Genomic DNA, 24,265 nt, shown 5'->3' on the forward strand with positions numbered 1-24,265 from the left:
AAAAAAAATCTACCATTTTCTATCCACCAAGCTATCAACTGAAACAGTATTTTCAGGTATGCAAAATACTATTTATTTCCCATATGCATTTCTCAAGGGGTTTCTGGAAGATATCACTCCAACAAAATTAGAGGAAAAAAGACCAAGATATGGCATATAGGAATACAGGGGGGCACAGACCCAAGAAAGCAAAGAGGTAAAGGGAACACTAGGAATGTCAGCAGTGCATCAGATCTAAGAACTGTGAGCCCAGAGACAGACATTGAGGGCTGTCAGTACCAAGATGCCTACTGCTGTTATGCCAGCAGACTGCCTAAATTGGTTCGGTCCAGATTCTTTTTCGTGCTTATCTGATTTTGACCAAATGTAATGAAATTTCTTTTCTCCCCTCCATGTCCTGGTGAATTGATCAGCTGACGCTTCTTTTAAACCATCCCATTCCCATAGGTCGGGCTTTGATCAACTCCAGAGGACTGGAGGGAAACCACAGAGAGCTCGGACACAGGAAAACAGAGAGCAGACTACTCCATCAGTCTCTGCCAGACGCCCAGGGTCAGGCTCACGGCAGCCCTGTCAGATGCCCCACTGGCATCCCTTTTCCAGGACTCACTCATGACCTTGCAGTCTTCCCCAGAACTGGCTTTATAAATTACCAGAGAAACTAAAGCCAAACTATGACCTAGAGAATCTGTTCAATTTATCTTCTGAAATCCTGGATCTGATAGTGATAATACTCCTCTTCCTTACACATTTAGGTTTTGGTTTGCAACTTAGCTTTTTAAAAAATGAAACAATGCATTATTCAGGGATATGTATGTCATGACAAGACTTTAAAAAGAAAGATTAGCACAGAGATCAAGATCATGGTTTTGTTGATGGGAAGGAAAGAAAATTGGAAAGGGAGAGATAGGAGGTCTTTCAAGATATTGTAGGTTCTATTTCTAACTGAGGTGGTAGGCATATAGGGTTTTATTATTCTTTAAATGGTATTTACATATTTTATAAGGTCTTCTGTATGTATGATTCATTAAGCATATACACAATCATAGCACATCCATGCAAAATAGAATTGCCCTCCTTTTACATTTTTATTGATATACCAACCCCCCTGGCCCAAATGCCCCAAAGCCTTGATTATAATTCACGAATACCTGATATTACTTGTGTGTTGGGCCACCACTCTGCAGCAAAAAGTAAAGATTTAGGCAACTGGAAGACATAGGCAACTGAAGCAAAGCTTACAGACCAAAGAAAGCCTACAGCCTAGTCTTCTCCTATCACAGGTTACACTGTAGCTAATTTTTTAAAATATAATTTGATGTTCACCCAGTCATATCTACTATGGTGACATGTATTTGAGACAATCTGCTTCACATTCTTCAAAGATTGTTAAAACATTTTTTTGGTATCAAATAGAAGTACAGATTAAAGGTAAGAAGAAGGCGAAAAAAACCCGAAAAAAAACAGAACGTAAAATCTCAAAAGATCTACTTAATTCATCCCACAAAGATCTGCTTAATGGAGGGTAGCTGGAAATATACCAACTCCAGCTTTGGACTTCTGAATGTAACCCAAATCACGCAGATTTCTAGCAACCTCATCCTCTCCGTTGGTCAGGGGTGTGACTCTCTCTCCCTCTTAGGTCCTCCCTAGAACAGCTGGTCACGAAAGACGCCTCTGTGGGTTTCCCGCATCAGTGTTTCCGATCTCTCTCCTCTTTCCCGTCGCAGCATGCGCACGTGCCGCTTCTTGGATGGCGCCCTGCCTGCTGGTCCTGCCGGGTCTCCCGGAGACCACCACCGTCTCAGCACGACACAGCCTATGTACTCCTCTGTGGCACGCGAGGCCTCTCAGTTGGGAAGGTGTGGCCCACACAGTGCAGCAGCACAAAGCAGCATCTTCTACTGAAAGCCACTGGAAGAGGAACTCTTGAAGACAAGATGGGCTGATCATCACACATGGCAATGCCTGACAATAAGATTAATTTTTTCTCTAGTTTCTTCTTCTAACCCATCTTCCCTATTGTTGGAGATGTAAAATCCATGGATACACCCGATGACTGTTACCACAAAATGTTTCAAATTCACATGCAACAAAATGGAAAAACAAAAACAAGAACAACCCAAGGATCATCATCAAGTTTTCTGTTTTATTTAAGATTTTAGTTTTAATTCTGAAGAAAGAGGTACATTTCCTTTTTTTTTTAGTTTTAGCATCAGGTTATAACCAGGTTTCTGTTTTCTTTTCTCCTGTCTTTTCAATACTGCACAAACGTCCAGAAACTACAGGGTTAAGTAAAAGCTGCAGGCAAGGAGGTCAGAGATTTGCTCCTGATGGTGATCAGATGGCCCCAGAGCAGTGCTATCTCAGAGTGCCCTTAGTCAGGTGAATTTACGGTAAAAAGAAAAAAAGATTCTGACAGAGGAGAAAGATTGACAAAATCACTTATATTTCAGCTCTTATATATTATGCATAGGTATTAAATCTGTGAATACTTTTTTTCTTTAAAACATCTGAATTTATTTTAAATCTAAAGTCAAAATTTTTTCTCCTTTAAAAAAATCACTTCTCCCCTCCTTATAAACTCTTTAGCAACAGGCCAGTTACTACTACAGATCAATTTATCTTTCCATCAACTTCCAATAAATTCTTAAGCTTAACAACACAATCAAGTCCTCTCCATCAACCTGCCAAAATAATTAAAAATTAAATTAAAAGCATTTTCCCTGCAATAGTGATAAGCTGAATACAAGATGGATGCCAGGACCACTGCTTTCCCCCATGCATTTAGCAATCTCATTTCAACCTGGTTTTCAAACTTCTGCAGTTGATAATGCATTTACTTCACCTTTCCTAGAGATTAATCGTCATTTTCTGCTAAGCAGATTATATCATTATTATGCGCAACAGACAAACAGTAATTTTCTAAGTTTCGAGACTGCCCTTTGATTTTTTTTTTCCTCCTTAAAAAGGCATTTTTAGAAAACATTCAACAGTGTCACTTGAATGCTGGATCAACAGAAACTTTTACAATTAAAAAAGAAAGATGGTAATGACCCTGTGATCGCATTGCATCTGGGGGTAGGGAGAAAAAAAAAATTGATCAGGAACTGGATTCTTCAGAACGTAAGAGATGAGAAGGGAGCTGTGGGTGGGCCGAGAGGGAGAAAACGGGGCGGGACAAATGCTGCGTTCTCCGGTGACTTCCCCCCCCTAGTGGCGGTCCAGTGCTGAACTCTGTAATAAATCTGTGGGGGTTTTGCTGGGGGGTCTGAAGGCTGTCGGAAAGCCTGGGGGTGGGGAGTGAAAGCTGGAAGGGTTTGAAGGAGGAGGGTAGGGATTCCAACTGGCTCTGTGCAGAGGGATCTGTGTGCTGAAGGGGGCGCTGTGGTGGGTCTGTGACGGAGCGGCAGTGGGGCCGTCCATCTCTGTGAGGGCCTGAAGGGATTTTAGCCAGTGTGGAGGATTGTCATCTTGAAGAGAGTCTAAGCTGTTTCCTGAAGATGCTGGAATACCTAAGGAGAGAAAACAAAACAAGAAGGAAGATGGTGAGTCTGTGCAGAGAGAATAAGAAATTCATCAAACAAAAAACTTTAAGGTGCTTAGTTTATCCAATAAGAAATGCAATTTTCAACTCCATCCAAATAAGACGTTCTCAGCCTTACGTTGGTTTTATCCTCCACCCACAACGACCACGATTTATTGTCACACAAACCCATGCCTCCTCTTCAACTATACAGACATTATCCCCCCGTGTCACAGAGGTGGAGTTGCAAAAACCAGTCCCCAAGATTGCATGAAGGTATTTCCCAATTGTGCTTCTCCTTCTCTAGTAGGGATACACGGACCAGATAGCCTTATAATAGAGAGCTTTATGTTTTAAAGTGGAGTATGTTCCTTTAAGAGGATAAGTCGGATCCTTCTGTACTTTGAGACCTACAAAATACACGCATGCTGTCAGACGTGAGCACCTACTGACATCAAAGGAAGCAACCTAGGTACCAAACGCCTTCTTATACAACTAGGCCAACAGAGTTAACAACTGAGGCTACGTGACCCCAGAGGATCAAAGAAGCTGCCACACACTTGTGACTTTGGGGGAAGATTATGTTGACGAGACCTCTATTAGATCATCTGTGCTAAAAACGAAACCGGTGGCAGTCAGAGGAGCTGAAGGAGCGAGAAAGTTACCTGTGATGATGGCTGGGTCTGTCCAGCTGCCAGGGCGGTCCCAACTCGGGCTGTCGGTGGTGGCAGTGTTGGAAGCTGGTGCACTGTGGTTGGCGTTGGAGGGGGAGGAAGAATTGGGCAGTCCACCAAAGTTGATGTTAATGTTGGGTAGAAGTGCCCTTAGCCCGTCCTGCCATTCCTTCATATTTAAACTCTCTACAGAACTGCTGTTGTCTGGGAGATTTACCAACAAAAAAATGAAAGATAAAAAAAAAAATAAAAAGCTGACGTTAGAAACATATGTTGTTCTTTTGTGGTTAAGTGGGAGAAGAATTATTCTTTCTTTATTGAGCATCTAGAATGGGCTGTCCTAGCAAGATAAACTTGGTTAGGATTTTGCTCGTGAGCTCAGAGCCCCTGAAATCAGTGAGGAAAAACTTGCTTAAGGATCAGGAGAGGGAGCTTCTTGTCCTGACAGACACTTCACCATTTGCTTTTGTAAGCCAACAGTCCAGTTTAAAGACTTAATGCTCCAGAGCATAATTCGGTTCCAGCTACATTACAAAGTTTCAGTTAGTGGGGCATGTAGCCAGCTGAGGTAATTTATGCTATACATGAAAAAAGCAAGCCTGTGAAGTTCAGTATAGGATTGTATTCTGAGTCCATTAAATGAAAAAAAAAAAAGCCATTTTATGAAAAGCAAACATAAGCCAATAGAAAAAAAATAATTAAGTTCTTCCTGATTATAAAACTGATCATGTATTTCAGAGGAGAAAGCCGTAATGAATAGGCTTTTGAATCTGAAAAGAGTATTTTTCCATTCGTCACAAAGGCCAAGGAGACAGGGGCGAAGCTACCCTTTAAATGGAATCATTTCCAGTGGCCTGCCCACTCTGTCCTTAGAGTTCTACCAATCATTCACAACATAAGACCTGGAGCCCTACGGTTAGTTCCCTGGTTCTATTTATAAACAGCATCAAATATGATAAGATGCTATCAAGATAAAAAGGCTTTCATAAATTGTGACTAAACTCACTGGATCTGCTACCATCCAGAATCCACACGGCATATAACTAATTGCTTGGGGGGAGGGGAAGGGTAAAAGTGTAATTACTACTTAGAATAACTGTCTTATTGAGACTAGGGTCGTAGGTCAAACTACGAACTGCAGTTCTTGAGAAGAGCACAGAAAATTGAGTTCTACAGAACTGATGAGAAATCACCATTAATGATGATGACAACAATGACACTTCATCAGGTACAGTCTAGGCTATTTGGTGAATTTAGTTTTCTTTTTATAATTTTTCCTTTGCCCCAATCACTGACCTATGCTACATTAAAACGTTTTAGTCAGTGAAGCTTTTAACCCTACTGACGCTATTTATAAGAACATAGAAACTACAACCAAACGCAGCAAGTCATCTCTGAATTTACTAAAATGAAGAAGCAATCTACACCATACGAGTCAGTAGAAAGGAAAATAAATTCTTCAAACACAATTCCAATTCGCCCTCAGTGTAGTTTCCTAAGGCTCGCCCTTCTATTTGCACCCTACCTCATACTTGCACTCTGTTGTACAATTCACAAAGCACTCTCACAGTCATTATTTCATTTGATGCTCATGTTGTGAGGTATGTATAGCAGGAGGAATAGTGTGCATTTAACAGATAAAGAAACAGACTCTAGAATAATTTGTCCAAGTCACATAACTTATATAGTTAACACGTGAAAGCCAGACCTTATCTGAGATTTTTTTTTTAAGTAGCACCAAGCTTTAGATTTTTATATAGACTATTTGCCTTGTATTTGTATAGACTATTATTTAGCTTTTTAACAGCTCAAATGTTTAAGGCAAATTCCAGGGGCCTGTGAGACTCATGATGAAAAGGAAGCAAAAAAAACACAGAAACATTACAGAATGTCCATCAGTCATGACTTGCAGAAGAAATATTTCACTAAAGGAACAAACGAGACTTGGCAGCCAGGGTGAAAAAATTCTAATCAACAACACAACCATCAGTCTCCTCTTGGCTCCAACTTCATGAGGCATTAACAAAATCACACTAATAAAGTCCTAGAACACTCTCAAGTACAAGGTTTGGTGGCTACGCTGTCAGACTGAATAACGTAACTTGGTTTCAGTTAATCAAAAATTGAATTCTAAATAAGGAAAACTTCACAGGAGGGGAAAAAAAAATCTCCCCAATATAAAAAGGTGATGTACAACTACATGGGAAAACTTTAAGGAAGATTAAAGCCCTTGAACTTTAGGTAGCCAAACTCAGCAAGAAGCCTATGAAGACAAACTGAGGTTCCCTCTTCTACTGTACCGGGAAAAGAAAAAAAACCCCGTAACTTAGTAAAAACCCATCTTCTCCTTACTTTTGCTTTACATTTAGTGAAAGCTGGACTAAGAAACTCTGATTAACAGAATAACATTTGCATCTATATAAAGTTTACTTGAAAATTAGTATCACAATAAAATCAAAGATATCTGCTCACAGGCAGGAGGTATACGGGAACTTCCTGTATTCCACTCAATTTTGCTGTGAACTTAAAAAATCCTCTAAAAAATAACATCTATTTTCTCTGATTTTAGGCTAATGAAATCAAGCGAGAGTATGTTAGCCAAAGACACTCACAGATGGCACATGATACAGAAACAAGGAGGAACTTAGATCCTCCCAAGGCGAACTATGATTATTAAATACCGTGGGAAATAAATTAGCTAGTTTATAATTCTTGCAATCTTGCCACAAAACAAAGTCAGTATGTGCCTAGACATCATGGGAGCCTGACAGCATGGCTGGCTGGCTTGCAGTGAAGTTGCAAGTGTCACAGGAAGTGGACTGACATCATTAGCTCAGGGTACGGGACCACTATTCTCAGCTGCTTGCAAAAAGTTTTCTTCACTGTTTTCTCTACTATTGCTATGCCAAGTGTTGGCACAAAGAAAGACCAAGAAAAAGGAAATCAGATAAATCCATCAAAACTTCAAGAGCCACACCTGTAATCACCTACTCTACCTCCCTGCCGACACTCCCACCCCACCTCTGGCCCAAATCTGTTCTGGCCAGAGGGCTTCTGGTAATTCCATTCCTTGCAATACATGGGCAGGGCAGATGAACCTCGGCACAACCGACATTGAGGAGAAATGACAGTTCGTTTCTCATCACACGGGGGCTGTCCTCTGCCCTGCAGGTGTTTAGCAGCACTGTTGGATGCTTCTGACAATGAGAAATGTCTCCAGACACGGCCAGATGGCTACTGGGGTGCGGAGAGGCAAAATTATCCCTTGTTGACAACCACTGACACAAAGGAAGTTGATTTCTTTGTTTCTAGGACTCTAAATAATTCCATTCGAACACACATTTCCTTTTAAATAGCAACCTGGATGCAACCTGATGCGACTTCATTTCCCTTTGCTTACACAGGACTTCATACTGGCATATAAATTCACTACGTACAAGTCAATAGCTGTAATGGAGAAAACACTGCGCTGAAAATTGCAGATGGCCTCTATAAGGCAACCGTAATTAACATAACCTTGAACATATAAGTGCATGCAAGTCTCTTAACATGCCAGGACCCTATTTTATAACATCTGCTTTTTTCTCTTATAAGGATCAAATAAGGAAAAGCAATTTGAAGGCCATTTATTACTTGATAAATGCCTAACAACAATTTTTTTAAAATACTCAATACTGAATAGATAGTAGTTTCCGAAAAGCCAAGGTAAGAACATTTCTCAGTTGCCAGGAAGTGGCTCTGTGCACTATAGTCTCCTCCCAGGAATGTAGAGCTGATATCCAGCATTCTCCCAGAGGTGCTGTGCAGTCAACCTAACTAATAAGCCTTCTCACCACCAACATAGTACACAAAGACAAACAAGACATGAGAAAGCCCTTTAAACTTTCCGTAAGCAGGGACTTCCCTGGTGGTCCAGTGCCTGGGAACCTTTGCTCCCAACGCAAGAGGCCCAGGTTTGATCCCTGGTCAGGGAACTAGATCTCACACGCCATAGCTAAGACCTGGAGCAGCCAAATAAATGAACAACAATAAACTTACCATAAGCAAACTACTATGAAAATCATGTCACTGAACATACTTTATACTAAATGATACTAATTTTACTGTTCACGTATTTAATTAGAAGTAGCATAATACACGGGGCTTCCCTGGTGGCTCAAATGGTAAAGTATCCACCTGCACTGTGGGAGACCTGGGTTTGAGCCCTGGGTTGGAGAGATCCCCTGGAGGAGGACATGGCAGCCCACTCCAGTATTCTTGCCTGGAGAATCCCGTGGACAGAGGAGCCTGGCGGGCTGCAGTCCATGGGGTCGCAGAGTCGGATACCACTGACTAAGCACAGCACAGCGTAGTATATTAGGGAAGGATTGTGTATTTTTAAGGGATTGCTGATATGTTTAAATGTTTTATGATATTAAAATTTTACTTTCAATTTATAATTTTCAAGTATGTAAAAATCAACTATTTTCGGTTCTAAATAATTAGAGGGCAGGAGAGCAGGTGAAGTTGTTTGTAGTAGTTTTATTTTTTAGAACAGAACTCAAAGACAGAATTTAAAGTACTTTCAAGATGCCTTATATCACATTCTCATACTCCACTGTGTAAGAAACATCGGTATACTTCGATTTACCTAGCTCAGGACACATTTTATTAAGGAAGAAATTATAGTTAAAATTCTGCCAGTTTGCTGGTAGCCTAAGACTCGGTCTGTAACAAGCCGGTCATTACGCATTAAGCAAGATGACAAGTCTAGTTTTTAGCAACAACAGAAAATGTATGTGTTAAGGCTGCCAAAATAAAAGTCAAAGCAACTACTTAGTGAATCCTACGGTACGCAGGGAGGACAAAGCCCTATGCCTTAACTCTTGTTCTTAAGCAGCTTAAAGTCTAGATGGTGAGACAACGCAAACACGGGAAAAAGCTCAACAACCACAGTCTGTAAAACCAACAGAAGAAATGTCATGGGGTTGTACATGATTAACAAATGCTATAAAAGTTTAGTAAAAAGAGCGGCTAGGTAGGCACACGTGTAGAAATGTGGGTGAAAGAAAGCTGTAGCCTCTCATTCATGGAGTTTAAAGTTCACAGATGCCCTGAGCCTGAAAAATCCATGACATGTTAAAACTATCTTTGGCGTTTTTACATACCTAGCCCAACTATTTGCTAGAAAATACACATGAAGATGCATTTTATAAGCAATGATTATAACATATTACAAAACCAAATTAAGCTGTGTTCTGACATCAAGCCTTTCACAGAAAATCAAAAGCAGGAAAAGCTGAATGGCTATAGGTAAAAGCACACATTACAGCAGCCAAGTGGATTTCTCTCCTTTCTGTTCCTCAGATTAACTGCAATATGTTATTATAAAATGTAAAACTTTGCTACAGAGAACAAGACTGTGGGAAAATCTGCTCCTTATGATAAATCATCACTGGTGATAAGCCAGTGATTTCTTCTGGCTTGCATAAAATCTTTATCTAAGAGAAAAATTTTCAAGTTGGTTATACAGACTGCAAAACCACCTTAGGAGGCCCTAAAGAAGAAGTGAAGGGGATAAGAGTAGAAGGAAACACATCTGCTCCCACCTCCTGATTTCAACTATTTCACATTTCAGGGTAGCAGCTAAGACTGCATTTGAAAAACAAGACCTGCTAAGATAGAAGACAGAAGATCTATGTATAATAACAAGGTGAAATAAAACACACTTAACAGAGAAGGCAATGGCAACCCACTCCAGTACTCTTGCCTGAAAAATCCCACGGACGGAGGAGCCTGGTAGGCTGCAGTCCACGGGGTTGCTAAGAGTCGGCACCACTGAGCAACTTCACTTTCACTTTTCACTTTCATGCATTGGAGAAGGAAATGGCAACCCACCCCAGTGTTCTTGCCTGGAGAATCCCAGGGACAGAGGAGCCTAGTAGGCTGCCATCTATGGGGTCGCACAGAATCAGACACAACTGAAGTGACTTAGCAGCAGCAGCAGCAGCAAGCGGAATCCTAAAATGAAAACAAGTTTTTGTTTCCTCTAATACAATATATACCACCAGGTCATGATTTTATCTCCACTTGGCATTCTTGCCTCTACCTTCTCTTTGGTTCCCCTCCACAAGGTCTTTTTATTATAAACACATAGGTCTTATTAACTAAACTAGCTAGATGCAACCACAGTCACAAATCTACCAATTTCTCCACTTTCCTGTTGGGGCAGGGACAACTGGTCCACGTATTCAGCCCTGATCCTTTCGTTACTCTGTTCCGGCCGACAGTCCCTAGGACCAGAGACCTCTTATTTCAAGTTAAATTTCTGTTAGTAGTCTAACTCAGCTGGGAAGCAGTCGTTGAGAGTTCCCGTCCCAAAACACTCCTAAAAGAGTTTATTCTGCTCTTCAGTTTTCAATCCTTATCGCACCGCTACTCCCCAAAGTGTCCTCAATCTGATGTTGTTTTCTAAAAAGCTTTAATCTTCCTTTTCTTCACTGCTGTCCTTTATAGTTCAAAGTCAGAAGCTACTTCGAAAGGTAGGTTACTTAGTGAAACAAATCTTTCTTGGTACAAGGGGCTGTCTATCAGAAATTTAGTTCCCATTATGATTAATTCTTGCTACTTAGATTCTCAAATATTTTTAGGATACTGAGTATGGCCTGTCTCAGCCACTCTACCCCTTGCTAAACTCCCCACCTCCCCTAGCCCTGTTAGATATTAATTACTATGAGTTTGGGGATGGAGTCTATCTCCATCAGTATATGATTTCAAGAAAAGCCTAAACTTTCTCATACTTCAACATACCTCTAAGCAACTGAAACAGAAATGAATTATGCTTGTCCTATATAGAAAACCAAACTTTAAAAAGTACACAAAATTTCTCCTATCAGAACTTAAAAGAAAGCCTTTATGATACAGGCATGCTGTTCTCTAAGACAGTCACAACAATCATTTCAATTTATTAACTAAAGTGTGAATGAATTCTTTCCAACAGATTTATAAAATCAGCTTATGAAAAAAAAAGCTATTCCATCTGAACAAAAAGAACTGATCCTCAGATTTTCTCGAATTATGCTCGAGAAATTTTGTTTATATAAATTTTGTTATATAAAGCAAAACAGACCACTACTGCACAGCACATTTGCTGGGGCACAACATCTTAAGGGTTTAATAGATCTGAAAGTAGAGATTAAATTAAGTGAAACATTCTAAGAACTCAGAGTAGAAATAACACAAACAGGAAAAGAGAGGTCCTGAGGATCAGCTAAATATGATTTAGGCTTTCTGGACTGTCTCTACTTCCCTCCTTTCTCTTTGTCTAGAATGCTTTCCTGATCTCTTCAATTAATCTTTACTCTTTCAAAAGTCCAAGTCTTCCCCACAGATAACCCTGGACGAGGGTCCTGTGGTCTGAAGTGCACAGCAGCTGCACACTGTGCTGTGACATCCAGTACACTCTTACGTGTACTCTCATCTTCTCTCACAACTCTACTGACACGCCTGAAGGAGGCTGGCTTATACCTTCTTCAGCTACAGCTCAGTGTCTTAGAAACATGATATGCTTCAAGATACTTGCTGAATCAAAGACCCAACTTGAGAGGAGCTGAAAAACCACTTTCCCCAAAAAGGCCTATTTACATAATATCTGTATAATGCAGCGATTCGACCTGTTTTACCAAAAGGGATGCAAATCCTTCTGAAAGGAGGAATCAGCTAAGTTTGGGGGCCCAAAAGGCCTCTCTGAAGAAAAGAGGCCACTAAAATATGCTTTCAATAGTGCTTGAGATATCAAAACAAAATAAATATAACTTTTAAAATCCAATTTACCAAAATAAATCAAGAATACTTAAAAAAAGAGATATTCTAACATTATATGCATGAGACAGTAAACAGGCCTATTAGCTATATTCTATCCATTTTTCTACTCTAGACACTATTCACTCACTATGCACTTCATGTACTTGATATCCTAGTACCAACAATCCAATGAGTTAAGTAGTAGTTTCATTTTATAAATGAGAAGACTAAGTTGACTCTGGAAAATGAAACTGCTACCTAGCCCAGTTGGTACTAGGATATCTAGTACCTAAAGTTAACAGTGAGTAAATAGTTCAAAAGTGCTAAGTCAGTAATCATATCTATTCTGATTCCAAAGTGTGTGTTCTCACCACCAAGCACACTACCATCCAGTCTGTGTCTTGGCAGGACTCACAGGCCAAGAGAAAGGGAGGGCAGACATGTTTAAAAAACGATATGGCATGTGACAATAAGTACCGTGATATGAACAAAGTCCTGTGGGGCACAAGGAAGAAAATGAACAACTGTGCCTTTCTGCATGCAGGATAAATGATGGCTGGAGAAGCTCATGGGAAGAGAAGCTGATATGGAAAAGGGAAAGGCATTCCATATTGAACAGAGCGCAGCAGAAGCAGCTAATCACAAAACACAATACATGGTACAATACACATAGATGTGTTTTGCACAATGTGTACTTCTCTCTTCTAGAATGTTCCTACAAGGATCTGTAAGTTTGTTTTTGGAGAAGAATCAGATCCTTTAATGAAAGCCGGGAAAACATTTAGATGTTTGCTTTATGAAGGATCTGAAGAAGCAAAATCTATTTAAGGAAAAAAAGAAAAAACACACACAATAGGAAAAAGTATCTAGAGAAAGGAGTCTATATATAAAGCCTCACTTAGAATGAGGAAAAAGGTAACTGAGAAGTCAATGAAGGAGAAGACAATACATTCTTAGAAGCATTATTAGGTGGAAACTGAACCAGAATACACAAAACTAAACGATGGAAGGGACAAAAATCCAATGTAAGAAATTGACAAAACCTGAAGTTGTAAGCTTGAAAGAAAGCATTTAAGTGAGCACGAAACTAAGAACTATGAACAAAAGCCCTATGAGGACATCCAAGGATGACTGAGGGAGCTTACCACCCAGAAGAAGATACGTGGATCCATCAGAATATGATTTCACCCAATTGCATATTATTTCTCATGAAAAATGACCCCAAATGCAAACAGTAGAGCAGTGCTTGCAAAACCTCTGAGATCTGAATCTGCCAGGAGAAAATAAACCTGATAAAATTCATCTCCTGACCCCCGCCCTTCCCAAAGTGGAAACAGGAAAAATTTTCTTCTGGACTTCTGACCAACAAAGCACAGGTCGGCTATTGTGAATACAATAGCAGCCCTAAAGTATGTGACATAACCTTAGGGCTTTAGAAAGCAAGGAATGAGACTAACTGATGGAGTTCTTGGATGGCTGGCATCCTGGCTGCTTTTGTAACCACCTCAGTGAATTGCATTCGCTTGTCTATCAGCTTTTTCTACTACACTGCGAGTTCCTTCAGAAAGGGCCTTGTTTGATCCTCTTTGTGTACAGTGAACAGTTTCTGAACCTCAAGAGGTATGTTTTCTAAATGACGAGCCTTGAACATTTGCTTCCAGTTTTTTTGAGAAAACGTCTTTCCAAAGAAGGTGTTTTTTTTTTTTTTTAAAGAAAAAGAAAGGTGGGTCAGCGTGGTCTCGCGGTTATAGGAGGCAGTGATTCACAGACGATAGAAGATGCAAAAATATGAACATTCTGACTATGCAATAAATAATCTAATAAGGAAAATAAACTGGGGCAAAATCTAAAGAAACTAGTTCTTGTGCAGGGAGAGTCTCATGGGATTAGATGTGAAAAGCTGGATAGAGTTATGTAACCTACCTGTGGATAAAAGTATCATAATCCTTGAGGATTAAAATCAGAATCCATAATGATCTGAAGCTTGTGAAAAATGCTGAAGGCGAAAAAAAAAAAAAAAGCTAAGTTTGGAACAGAAGAAAATTAGGAAAAGGCAACGGCTCAGCCTGTCATAATGTTAAGTCCTAAGGAAAGTCAAAGCTATGTAGCTCCATCTTCATTCTGCCTCCTTCCATCTTCTTTATAAAAGAGCATGATCCTCAAACCAGAAAGGACAGAATAAGCAACGTGGAGAGAGAACTGTAAGTCACAAGAGATACAAAGACAGTAAAAGAACATCTACTCAGTTTCAGTAAGCTTAAAATTTCTAGGTGCAACATGGGTTCTCTTCTAGGGTATTCATCCTCAAGAGACGTCATCACAAAACCATTGTTAAGAGAATTACAAGGAAAGAAAGAAAAGTCAGCTCTGTAAGCTAAATGCTTATATTGGGTTCTGGGAAAAATTTTGAAACAGACTGGAAGACACCTGATTTCTTTAGTAGTGAACATGAGAGGTTTTGCAAGCACTGCTCTACTGTTTGCATTTGGGGTCATTTTTCATGAGAAATAATATGCAACATTTTGGACTAAAACCTCTGCTCCTTTCCTAATGAAATACACAGGAAGTTTAACTTTGAGGTGAACAGCAGTTGTGAAGGCAGCTTCCACTGACAATTGTTTCCCACTGGAAATGTCCTCCTTCTAAATTCCGGGATCCATTTCCTTTCTTCTTCTGTTGCCTGCCCAAACTCAAAGACTTCATAGCTAAACTTCATTTCTATCCCACCACAACATCAATGCCATAAAACAAATGGAATAGAGTAGTCAATGAAAGCCAAAATGCATTTCCATAAAGAACCAACTATATCAAAGTAATTTATTCTTTGGACAGACTTTCAATGATATAACTATGATATATCTTGAATTCAGCAATTTCTGGAAGTTTTCTAATGGTAACCTTTTGGTATAAGATTCTACAGCATGGATGACAGCAGTGTTTAGATGAACTGTCACAGAGCTAAAGACACTGTGTGTTAGTCTAAAAGTTGCTGAGAAAGTGCTTGGATTATCTTTGACTCCATGCTTCTTATTATTCTTAACAAAGCCCACAAAGTTTATTTAAACATGCAAACAAAAAGCCAATTCTACAGATGACAGAATCAATAATTAAAACTACAACTATTCTTAAATTAAAATCCTTAAACTCTTCACTATTAATGTTACTAATAACATTTATCTCTCACTTTATAATCACATAGTCTCATATGATAAGCTTATTAAGATGGTAATATACAAACAAGGGTACACTCTACATCAAATCCAAACACACAATTTAACATGGTTACATTCAGGTTTTTAAAAACACATTTGGGAAGTACAGGATGGACGAGATCTAACTAACCGGTCACATATATGAAAAAAGGTTTAGTAGTTTTACTTGCACCATTTCATAACAATTAGGTAATAGAATTTTTTTAAAATAACATTAAACGCACATAAATAGATGTGGAATGTCCAAATTATCAACTGTATGACACTGAGCCAATCACAAATGATAACCACTCTGAGCCTCAGTTTCCTCATTCACAAAACAGGGATAATATCTACTCCACAGGATATTTTTATAAAGAGACTGTATAAGCTATAAAGGAATATACAAATATTGGTAATAAGAAAAGTGTTAATGATAAAGTAGATTCTCTAATCACATCTGGATTATTAAAGTATGACCGCCACATTTTAAGAAAGCCATTCAATGTCATGTCAAAATATGTGGAGGAGAAATAGACTAAAGAGAACTAGAAACCATGTTAAATGTGAAAAGGTTAAAAGGACTAAGGATGTTTCATCTATGTCTAGAAGTTACTAGACAAGTGGATACTGCCTTCACATATTTGACAAGAAGCATAAATGGGAAAAAGATTTTGGTTTAGCCAAGAAAAAAACATTCTTGAACAATCCTAAGTTCCCTAATGAGAGCACCCTGTTTATGAAAAGTATTAAGTTCCCCAAGTAGCTCTTCAGTACTCACATAAGTAGAGTTCTAGAAAATAAGGTATTTATAAAGGCTTTCTGAATTGTGTGTATATGTTTGTGAGTATCACAAATGAGACACTGGAGGTAAAAAGGGTTATCGGTTAGGTGAAATTTTTTAAAGCTTGTGTGTATGGAGGAGGGAGCACGGTGGTCTTGGGAAAATAAGGAGTAGTCACAAGCTGAATTTTCAGAGTTCAGAGGTGGAGAAGATAGAAGGACTGATCATGGAGTGATGAGGCAAATCGTAACACTGAACTGAGGATCACAGTTCAACAAAGAGGTAAGATAACTTATTTGTAAATGAATCTGATTAATGTCTCCACAAGTCCAGATTTAACACAAAGCAGATCCAGATCCAGGCTTTGCATACCTCCAGAAATAATCAGATACAAACATCACCCTCTCAACCACAAGTTTTCATTCAGCACACGTTCACTGGCTATGTCTGGGGCTTGGTGCGATAACATTCTGCAGCAGCGTCCTACAAGTCGTGCTGTTCTGCTAATTTTCTATTTCTTCAGCGGATCACTGGAGTTTGGTTATTTTGAAGAAAGCAGTGATAGCTTTCGATTGTTTAGTACCAATAAAATATTTGTTAAGGGAGTGTAAGTTCCCTTCAGGCTTGCATTCAGACCAAAGTATCTTGGTACCCATGGAAGAAATCCTCATAGGGTTATATGTCCATTGAAATTTTAAGACTTTTTATATTCATAATCTTCCAAATTTAAAGATTTCTAAATTTTCTGAAAGTTATTAAAAAACACTAAAGCCAGTTTTTACTTCATTTGATTATTACACAGCTCACTTTTGTTTTGACAGTGAAGATCAGTCAGTCTCATCTTTTTCTGAAGGATGGCTCCTATCTTAAGGGTTTATATCAAAGACACAAAAATATCCTCAAAAGATGACTAAAAATTATCCATGCTCTGAAATATGATTTTCCATGCTCTGAAATATAACCCAACTATGAGCTTTATTTTTAGAAAGTTATCTTTTTAGGCATTAAAATAAGAAACTGCTTCTTAATTTTTAGAAAAAAAATTATTTTAGGAAATGAAGTAAAGTCCTCATTATTATACTAAAACTAAATGAAACAGATAATGGGTATGGTCATAGTCATAAACACTTCCAACCAAACAGATCAAGCATACATCTTTCTTCTTCACTGTACTATTTTCACAAACCAGAGATATTTGTTAAAATCTGTTTTGAGGTTGTTTTATAAATAAACATTTGATTTTTCAAAACAAGAATATAAATTGAAATTTACTTATTCTTTTATTTTCATATACATAATGTGAAATTTATGAGCTTAAAAAAAAAGACTATTTTGCTTTTTCTTCCTCCTTACTATTTATACTGTGGAAAATACATGTATTTTCTTGCTTTCACTTTTTCAAATAATGCCTCAATTTAAAGAGATTTAATCCTAATAAGACTGTATTCTTTTCAGACCTATAAAAGATAATACTCCTTTGGAGGATAGCATTTCAAAAGGCCTACCTGCTGATGAATTTAAACAGCTATATGCCTACCATCAGGTTCACTAAGTGGCCTTAGTTTTAAAATTAATTTAAAATATATATTTAAGTGTTCATCCTTGGCTATGATTTACTGTAGTTCAACTGGCAAAGAATGCCAGAGATAGTCTTGACAGACCAATTCTCAATCAGTGTTGAAGAAAAGAAAGCAAGAAGGAAAGAGAGAAAGATCAGATGAAACAGTCTTAAAATAAAAATTATATATTTAGTCTTAAATATACATTAGAAACAACAATTCCTATTTCACCATCTCCCGGAGCTTTATACAGAACTAGAATTTTTTAGTGGAAAAAAATGAAGTTTTATTAAAAATCACATATATTTGTGAAACACTGAATTTCAGTAGTATTGTCCAGAAAATATTTTTAAAGAGCTAGAATTACTTAAAAGTAAGTGAATAACGGCAATCTAGTAAAGTAAAAAGTCTACCAATTAGCCATCTGTTCCTCAATCTACTCCTGAATAATGGCAGTCTAGTAGAGTAAAAAGTCTACCAATCAGACATTTGTTACTCAATCTACTCCCAACCCAGACTGTGCGTTCTGCTTAAATGTGCTGTTTTGATTTTTAAGAGAGAACAAAGAGACTGACTGAGAAGGAAATTGGGAGGTAAATGACCATAGAGAAACTGAGTGAACACTCAGGAACCTGACAGAGCCCTTTCTTCTCCTCTGAAAAGGGAAAATTCAGGCCTGTCAAGGGTCCTACAAGGGTATCACACAGAAGTGCACCTTAAGATCTAGTCAAGACCTCCCCCTCTAACTGTGGTCAGTTACACGGAGAAAGAAAGAAGCAATTTCCTCTTTGCCCAAAGGAAGAAAAACTAGACAGAGAGGTGAGCACAAGCTACCAGAATAAGACTCACAGCGGTCAAGAACTAAAACCAGAAAGCGTGTTATAAAACAAAACTTGCAGGGTTGTATGTATTTATCTGGAAATTATGAAAGATCTTTGCATAGTTCAGGAATAGGCTTCATTCCAATCACCTGCCATTTAAAATAAAGGTGAGGTTTTGCAGCACTGACTGAAGAAATGTCATTCCTATCTGGGACTAGGGCTGGGGAAGACTATGGTTAGGTTAATTAGTGAATGTTAATAGTTTAGATGTAAAAACAAAAAAAACCCCCAAAACCCAACAGTTCAGTCGCTCAGTTGTGTCTGACTCTTTGTGACCCCATGAATCACAGCCCATACCTGGTAGCAAATCACACCCTAAGTGAGGGATGAGGGAATAGGGCTATCAGTAATCCATAATCACAAATTTTAATAAAATATTATTTTAATAGAGACAACATAAGTTAAATAACACTCAGCTTAAGGTCAGTAAGAAATCTTCCTACTTTGTTGATGAAGTCATAACCCAGAGCCTCCTTTTCCTTTAGCTGAATACTCAATTTATAGACATAATAAAGAAAAAAAAAAAAAAAGAATGGCTTCAGCGTCAGTTTTCTTGCCAATGCCAACACATAAAACAACGTTTAAAAACATTCCAGCAATATTCCAGATTGCTACGTTCTGCTCCATAGACACACTGCTTCCATACACAAGACTGACGACAGCAGAGTAGAAATGCAGGTACAGTCCCTGGGAAGAGATCTCACCATATGAGGAAACAGCACTAGGCTATAAAAGTTGATTGCAGTCGGCATCCCTGCATTTCTTCTTGGAGACGATGATGGTATTATCAACTTTAAATCCTTGTGGAGCTTCCCCTCTTTTTCATTATGCTGAAAACAACCACCTCCTTGATTGGAAAAAAAATCAGCAGATATGCTATCATTTTACACGGTGTAGCATACAATAGCTCTTCAGAGATGAATCTGAGATCACCCCTTTGGTGTGGGTGCAGTACATCTTGGTGCCATTACTGTAAGAATTTTTTTCATTCTGTAGTATTAGAGTTATCAGCAGTTTAGTGCTCATGCAGGTTGATGCTTAAATGCTCTCTGGCACTGCAGAAAAATTCTGGGTAAATTTAGTTCCACCTCTGTTTTACTCTTTATTTCGGTTCTGACATCTGTATTTAAGTCACATTAAGAGTACCTGTGAAGTTTCGATCTCCCCCCATTAAATTTACTCCATGATTACTAGGAAACATTTAACACAAGGCTGTTTTAACAACTTACAGGGTCTGTAATAACAGTTGCCAACAGATGGACAATCTGAATGCCTTAAATTCATTATTTGTACTGATATTCACAGTTGAAAGCCTCTGACTAGTGAGAACGACTATAATAAACTATAAGACACAATGAAGTTTAAAATGTTCTGAATCTTGAAGTTTTCTTCTTGAATTACATATACTCACATTACGAGTACCTGTGAAGTTTCTATCTCCCCGCACTAAAGTTACTCCAAGATCACTAGGCCACATATAACACAAGGCTGTTTTAACAACTTAAAAGGTCTATAATAACAGTTGCCAACAGATGGACAATCTGAACAATTTAAATTCATTATTTGCACTGATATTCACAGCTGAAAGCCCTTGACTTGTGAGAACTACTATAATAAACTGTAAGACACAATGAAGTTTAAAGAAGAGAGATGTTCTGAATCTTAAAGTTTTCTTCTCCTTGAATTACATATACAAAAGGTGAGGGCTAACAAAACTTTAAACTGTTGTTCGAATGTGATTGTGGCCAAACCACAATCCTTCTGAGCCTTGTTTATTAATATCATTATAATTATTTGGTCTTCAAAAGAAGGATCATTAAAGGCTATGCTATCTGTTTCACAGCTCTGAAGTTTTAGGACTGTATAATAAAACATCTTTTTCTTCTTTTTATCCTTTCCTTAGGTTTTCCTAAAGAGTATATGGGATGGATATGTTCAGTAGTGGAAGTGAAAACTGATGAGGAAAAGCTATGAAAATATTTGTTCAGATAAAGCATAACCAGGGGTGAAGTAGGCACCTATATTGTAACCTTGCTGCCTATGAAGAGGACTTTAATTCCCATTAGGAAAAAAAAAAAGAAAAAAAAAACTTTAGAGAAGGACGGAATATGAATACAGCTCTTATCCTAAATGCAAGAACTAATGAGAACACAGAAGGAGTAAATACACAAAAAGTCACAGGGAGATGGCCTGAGACATTTTCCTCTGCCATATTCACTAAGTAGAGGATTTAAATGAAAATTACTATATGTAAGTCAATGTACATGCACACATACCAACTCAATCTCACCCCAGACACAGAGTGAGGCTTCCTTGCTAAGGAAGCCTTTTTTTCTGTAATGTACTAGTCAAATGTCATGAAGACAGAAAATTACCACTTAAGAACTAACTACTCAGACAGTTACTTTAAACATTTTTACCTGAGTCTAGATGCAGCTATTACCACACAGCCCCAACAAGGATGGGCCAAATTTCTCACAGCCAGAGTGGGTTATTTATTCAATTTTAACATTAAGATAATTAAAGAACAGTCCTACTAGGCCACCAAATTGTACACTTTAAAGTAGTTAATTGTATGTTATGTGAATTTCAACTTAAAAAAAAAGGTACTGTGTTCTTTAAAGGCTTTATAAATTATATGGAAGGGAAAAAAAGCTTTGAGGCTGTTGCTTATAACACAGCACAATAGTAGGTCTTAGGACCAACCAGGAGCTGCAACAGCAAACTGTTCAAAGCACAGTATGTTCTTAGGGGTTGGGTTGGAGCTTCCAGGCACCTTGAAAATAATCATAAAATGTGAAGCTGGCTAAGAACAAAGTGAAGTCAATAGCTGCTTTATGAAGTCTGGTGTGAAGGAACCTGAAGAAAATGGATTGGCTCTCGAGTACAGTAATTTCCATCTGGTTCATGGAGTTTCTAGGTACTTCAGTCTAATTCTCAAGCAGCTTATACTGCGTAGGCCTGCCTTCAATTCTAGGTACCAACAGGTGTAAACTGTATTTTTATATAACTCAAACTTAGGGTAGACTCCCCAAAGCTCCAAGCTACCAGACTCTTCACATGCACCTACTTCCTCTGTCTAAACCTTTCGAATCATAAGTAACACACCCCCTGGGGATACCTACGCTGTCCAATCTCATCTCTGGCTTTCCCCAGGCCTTCCCTTGTACTATGTGTTCACATCCTCCTACTGTGCTTTGAGGAAGCAATGTTCCCTCCACTGTGGGATGTTCTCCTCTGGGTCGCCTTCAACTTATAGGAAACATGATTCAGGATTCCTCTGGTAATACCATGCTTTCTACAATTCTCTCTCACACAGTCTGACTTCCTACTCTCAACAAAAGGACCAGAGGGAAAGCTGGGCGAGTAAAGACCACAGGGGTAATGGAAGCTTGCCTTCTTTCCAACCTCCAGCCCTAATGTTAGACATATATCTACAATCCTTTCTCTGGTTCTCACTTGTCATGTAGTGTTGAGTGGTCATCACACTGACTAGTCTCCTAATCTGTCCTTCTCTTAACAATACTATACTGGTTCTTTGTCCTCATCAACGTATAAAATCAATGAACTCTGGATCACAAGATTACATCATCAGTTTTACCTTCTTAATCATCTTTGTGTTCTTTTCTCTTCACCCTCTAAACAAACTCTCATATATGCTTTGTCCACTCCTGCTGAATCACCACAACATACAAAACTATACATATCTGACTCTTTTAAATTTGATCCTTATCTTGACTCAATTCTTAAATTTCTTTCTGATGAATTTCTAGGCTTATTCTCACAGACTTCTTTCTCTCCCTCTTTTTTTTTTTTTTTAAAAAAAAACAACAGGTTCCCAACTCCAGTCTTTCACCCCCATTTTCTCACGATATGCATCTAAGAATAACTCATATGAGCACCTTCATCTAACCTCATTTTCTCTAATCTCATCTTCTTTCGCCTAGATTTTCATATTGTTTTTTACAAATAACAAAGGAAGATATAGCCCATCTCGATTAAGTTAAGTTATAACCTAACCTCATCTCAGGGGTGTATCTCTTCCGAACACCTACAGGAATCTTTACTCCACTGGTTAGCCTGTCTTCTCTTCCTTACTATCTCTGCTGTTCTCTCACTCGACTCTGTAAATTCTGTGTTAAATATTCAGCTCCCTTATCTTAAAGCAATGCCTTCTAAGATCTACGACTCGTCTAGTTAGCATCTTGTTTCTCCCGTCCCTCTTGTTGCCAAATGTCTTTAGCCAATGACTGCTGCCTCTACATCCCTGACATCTCCTCGTGAATCCTAGAAATCTGCCCTTCCATCTGTCTTTTTATGAAAGTAGCATTTTTAAAGATCACTAGAGACATGGCCAAACCCAAAGGCCTTTCCCTGCATCTCATTCTGACTTCTAATTCATAATTTCTTCTGCAACCCTACTAGTATTACTATTTGTGTCCAGGCCATCTTATTTTCACTGCTCAGCAGTGACATACAGGAACTACTTTCTAACTGGTACTAATTTCCAGCAAATGTATCAATCTTCTTAAAACCCTGCAATCAAGTTACATCTTTGCCAAAGAACACGTAGTTCTCTACCACTGACCACATCCACATCAAGACTAAACTCTTCTTCCTAGTTATCAAGGCTTTTGCACATTTACCTCACCTTCCTACATGACCTGTGATACCTCAGACAAGTCCCTCTCCTTACTATCCTCTCCTGACCCTTCAAAGACCGTGCTAATCTCCATCCTCAATTTTTCATTCAATCTGTCCCCTTTACTGTATTTCCCAATTCCATCATTTAATTTCAAGCCATCCTTCAAAAGCAAAAGTCAGACATTTCCTATGAAGCCTTTCTCCAAATCTGCCTGAATAACTTCTCTAAATCCCACTTTTACTTCTGTATCAGCAAAGTGTCTAACCGGCTCACTCAGCATTTCATGTGTGACTGTTCAGCACAAGGAGACAATATAGTAGATATTCAGATAAAAAGACTGAGAGGAGAAAGACACAGCACCAACAGCAGAAGAACTAGCCTGAAACCAGATAAATGACTTAGTTATATTTTATAGAAAAAGACATATACATCGTCATTTTGCAGTATCACCTCTTTTAAAGAAAAAAATTTTTTAAGTTATTGTGCTCTCAACTCTATGATATGCACCTCTTAAGCAGATATGGGAAAGCTTCATCATCAAATAAACCAAAGAATCCAAAACCTTACAACTCAATATAGGATAAAATGTCCTCTCGTTTTTATATATGCACACGTAACTTGGTGGTCTTCATTTTGTGAGTTTCAATAAACCTGCAATTCGTTCCTTGCTCTTGACTCTCTGAGGTAATGCCTCTGTACGAGTAGCTCCCTATGTACCTGTATTACAGCAGAAGAGAGCTCTGTCAGTCTTGAAGGTGCTTGGAATACTGTACAAATAGGAGCCATGTCAGTAAAAATGTGCACACAATGCAATGAAGCTTTCTTTAAAAGAATATATATATATATATATATGTATATATATATATATATATATATAAAGGAATCTATACTGAACTACCACAACACTAAAGAATAAGACATGAGTATATGCCCATGACTGAGCAATACTTCAATTAGAATAATGAATGTATGTCTCCCCTGTTAAAATTTTTTTCACTCTCTCTAAATTATCATATATTTCAAAATTTCAAGTATCAGTATTCAATATCCTTTGTTGCCCTGTCAAAGCAATGAATAATGAAATGAGTGGACTACTATGGCTGTTCTTATAGTTAAAATATATCAAGAGGTGACCCTATAGAAATAACTGAACTAAAATTGTCACAAGACTGTTATCCTTGATAATATATAATAGGATCTATACTTTATTTAACTGGTATCCC

At 38.3% G+C, this 24,265-nt stretch overlaps 1 protein-coding gene across 4 annotated transcripts in view; it reads right to left on the reverse strand.

The window, feature by feature from the left end:
* Positions 1 to 2,153: 2,153 nt before the first annotated feature.
* The window catches only part of CNOT4 (CCR4-NOT transcription complex subunit 4), a 147,898-nt gene continuing 125,786 nt past the window's right edge, over positions 2,154 to 24,265 (reverse strand). For 2 of the 4 annotated variants that reach the window (XM_052639275.1, XM_052639274.1), the window contains exons 11-12: positions 4,192 to 4,404; positions 2,154 to 3,515 (exon numbers count right to left, since the gene is read on the reverse strand). In XM_052639275.1, coding sequence (XP_052495235.1) covers positions 3,214 to 3,515; positions 4,192 to 4,404 — 515 coding nt within the window. In that variant the 3' untranslated portion in view covers positions 2,154 to 3,213. The remainder of the gene's footprint in view (positions 3,516 to 4,191; positions 4,405 to 24,265) is intronic. The other 2 variants (XM_052639271.1, XM_052639270.1) reach the window with 1 other exon arrangement.

Source organism: Budorcas taxicolor, chromosome 4, assembly GCF_023091745.1.
Source record: "Budorcas taxicolor isolate Tak-1 chromosome 4, Takin1.1, whole genome shotgun sequence".
Classification (NCBI taxonomy): domain Eukaryota; kingdom Metazoa; phylum Chordata; class Mammalia; order Artiodactyla; family Bovidae; genus Budorcas; species Budorcas taxicolor.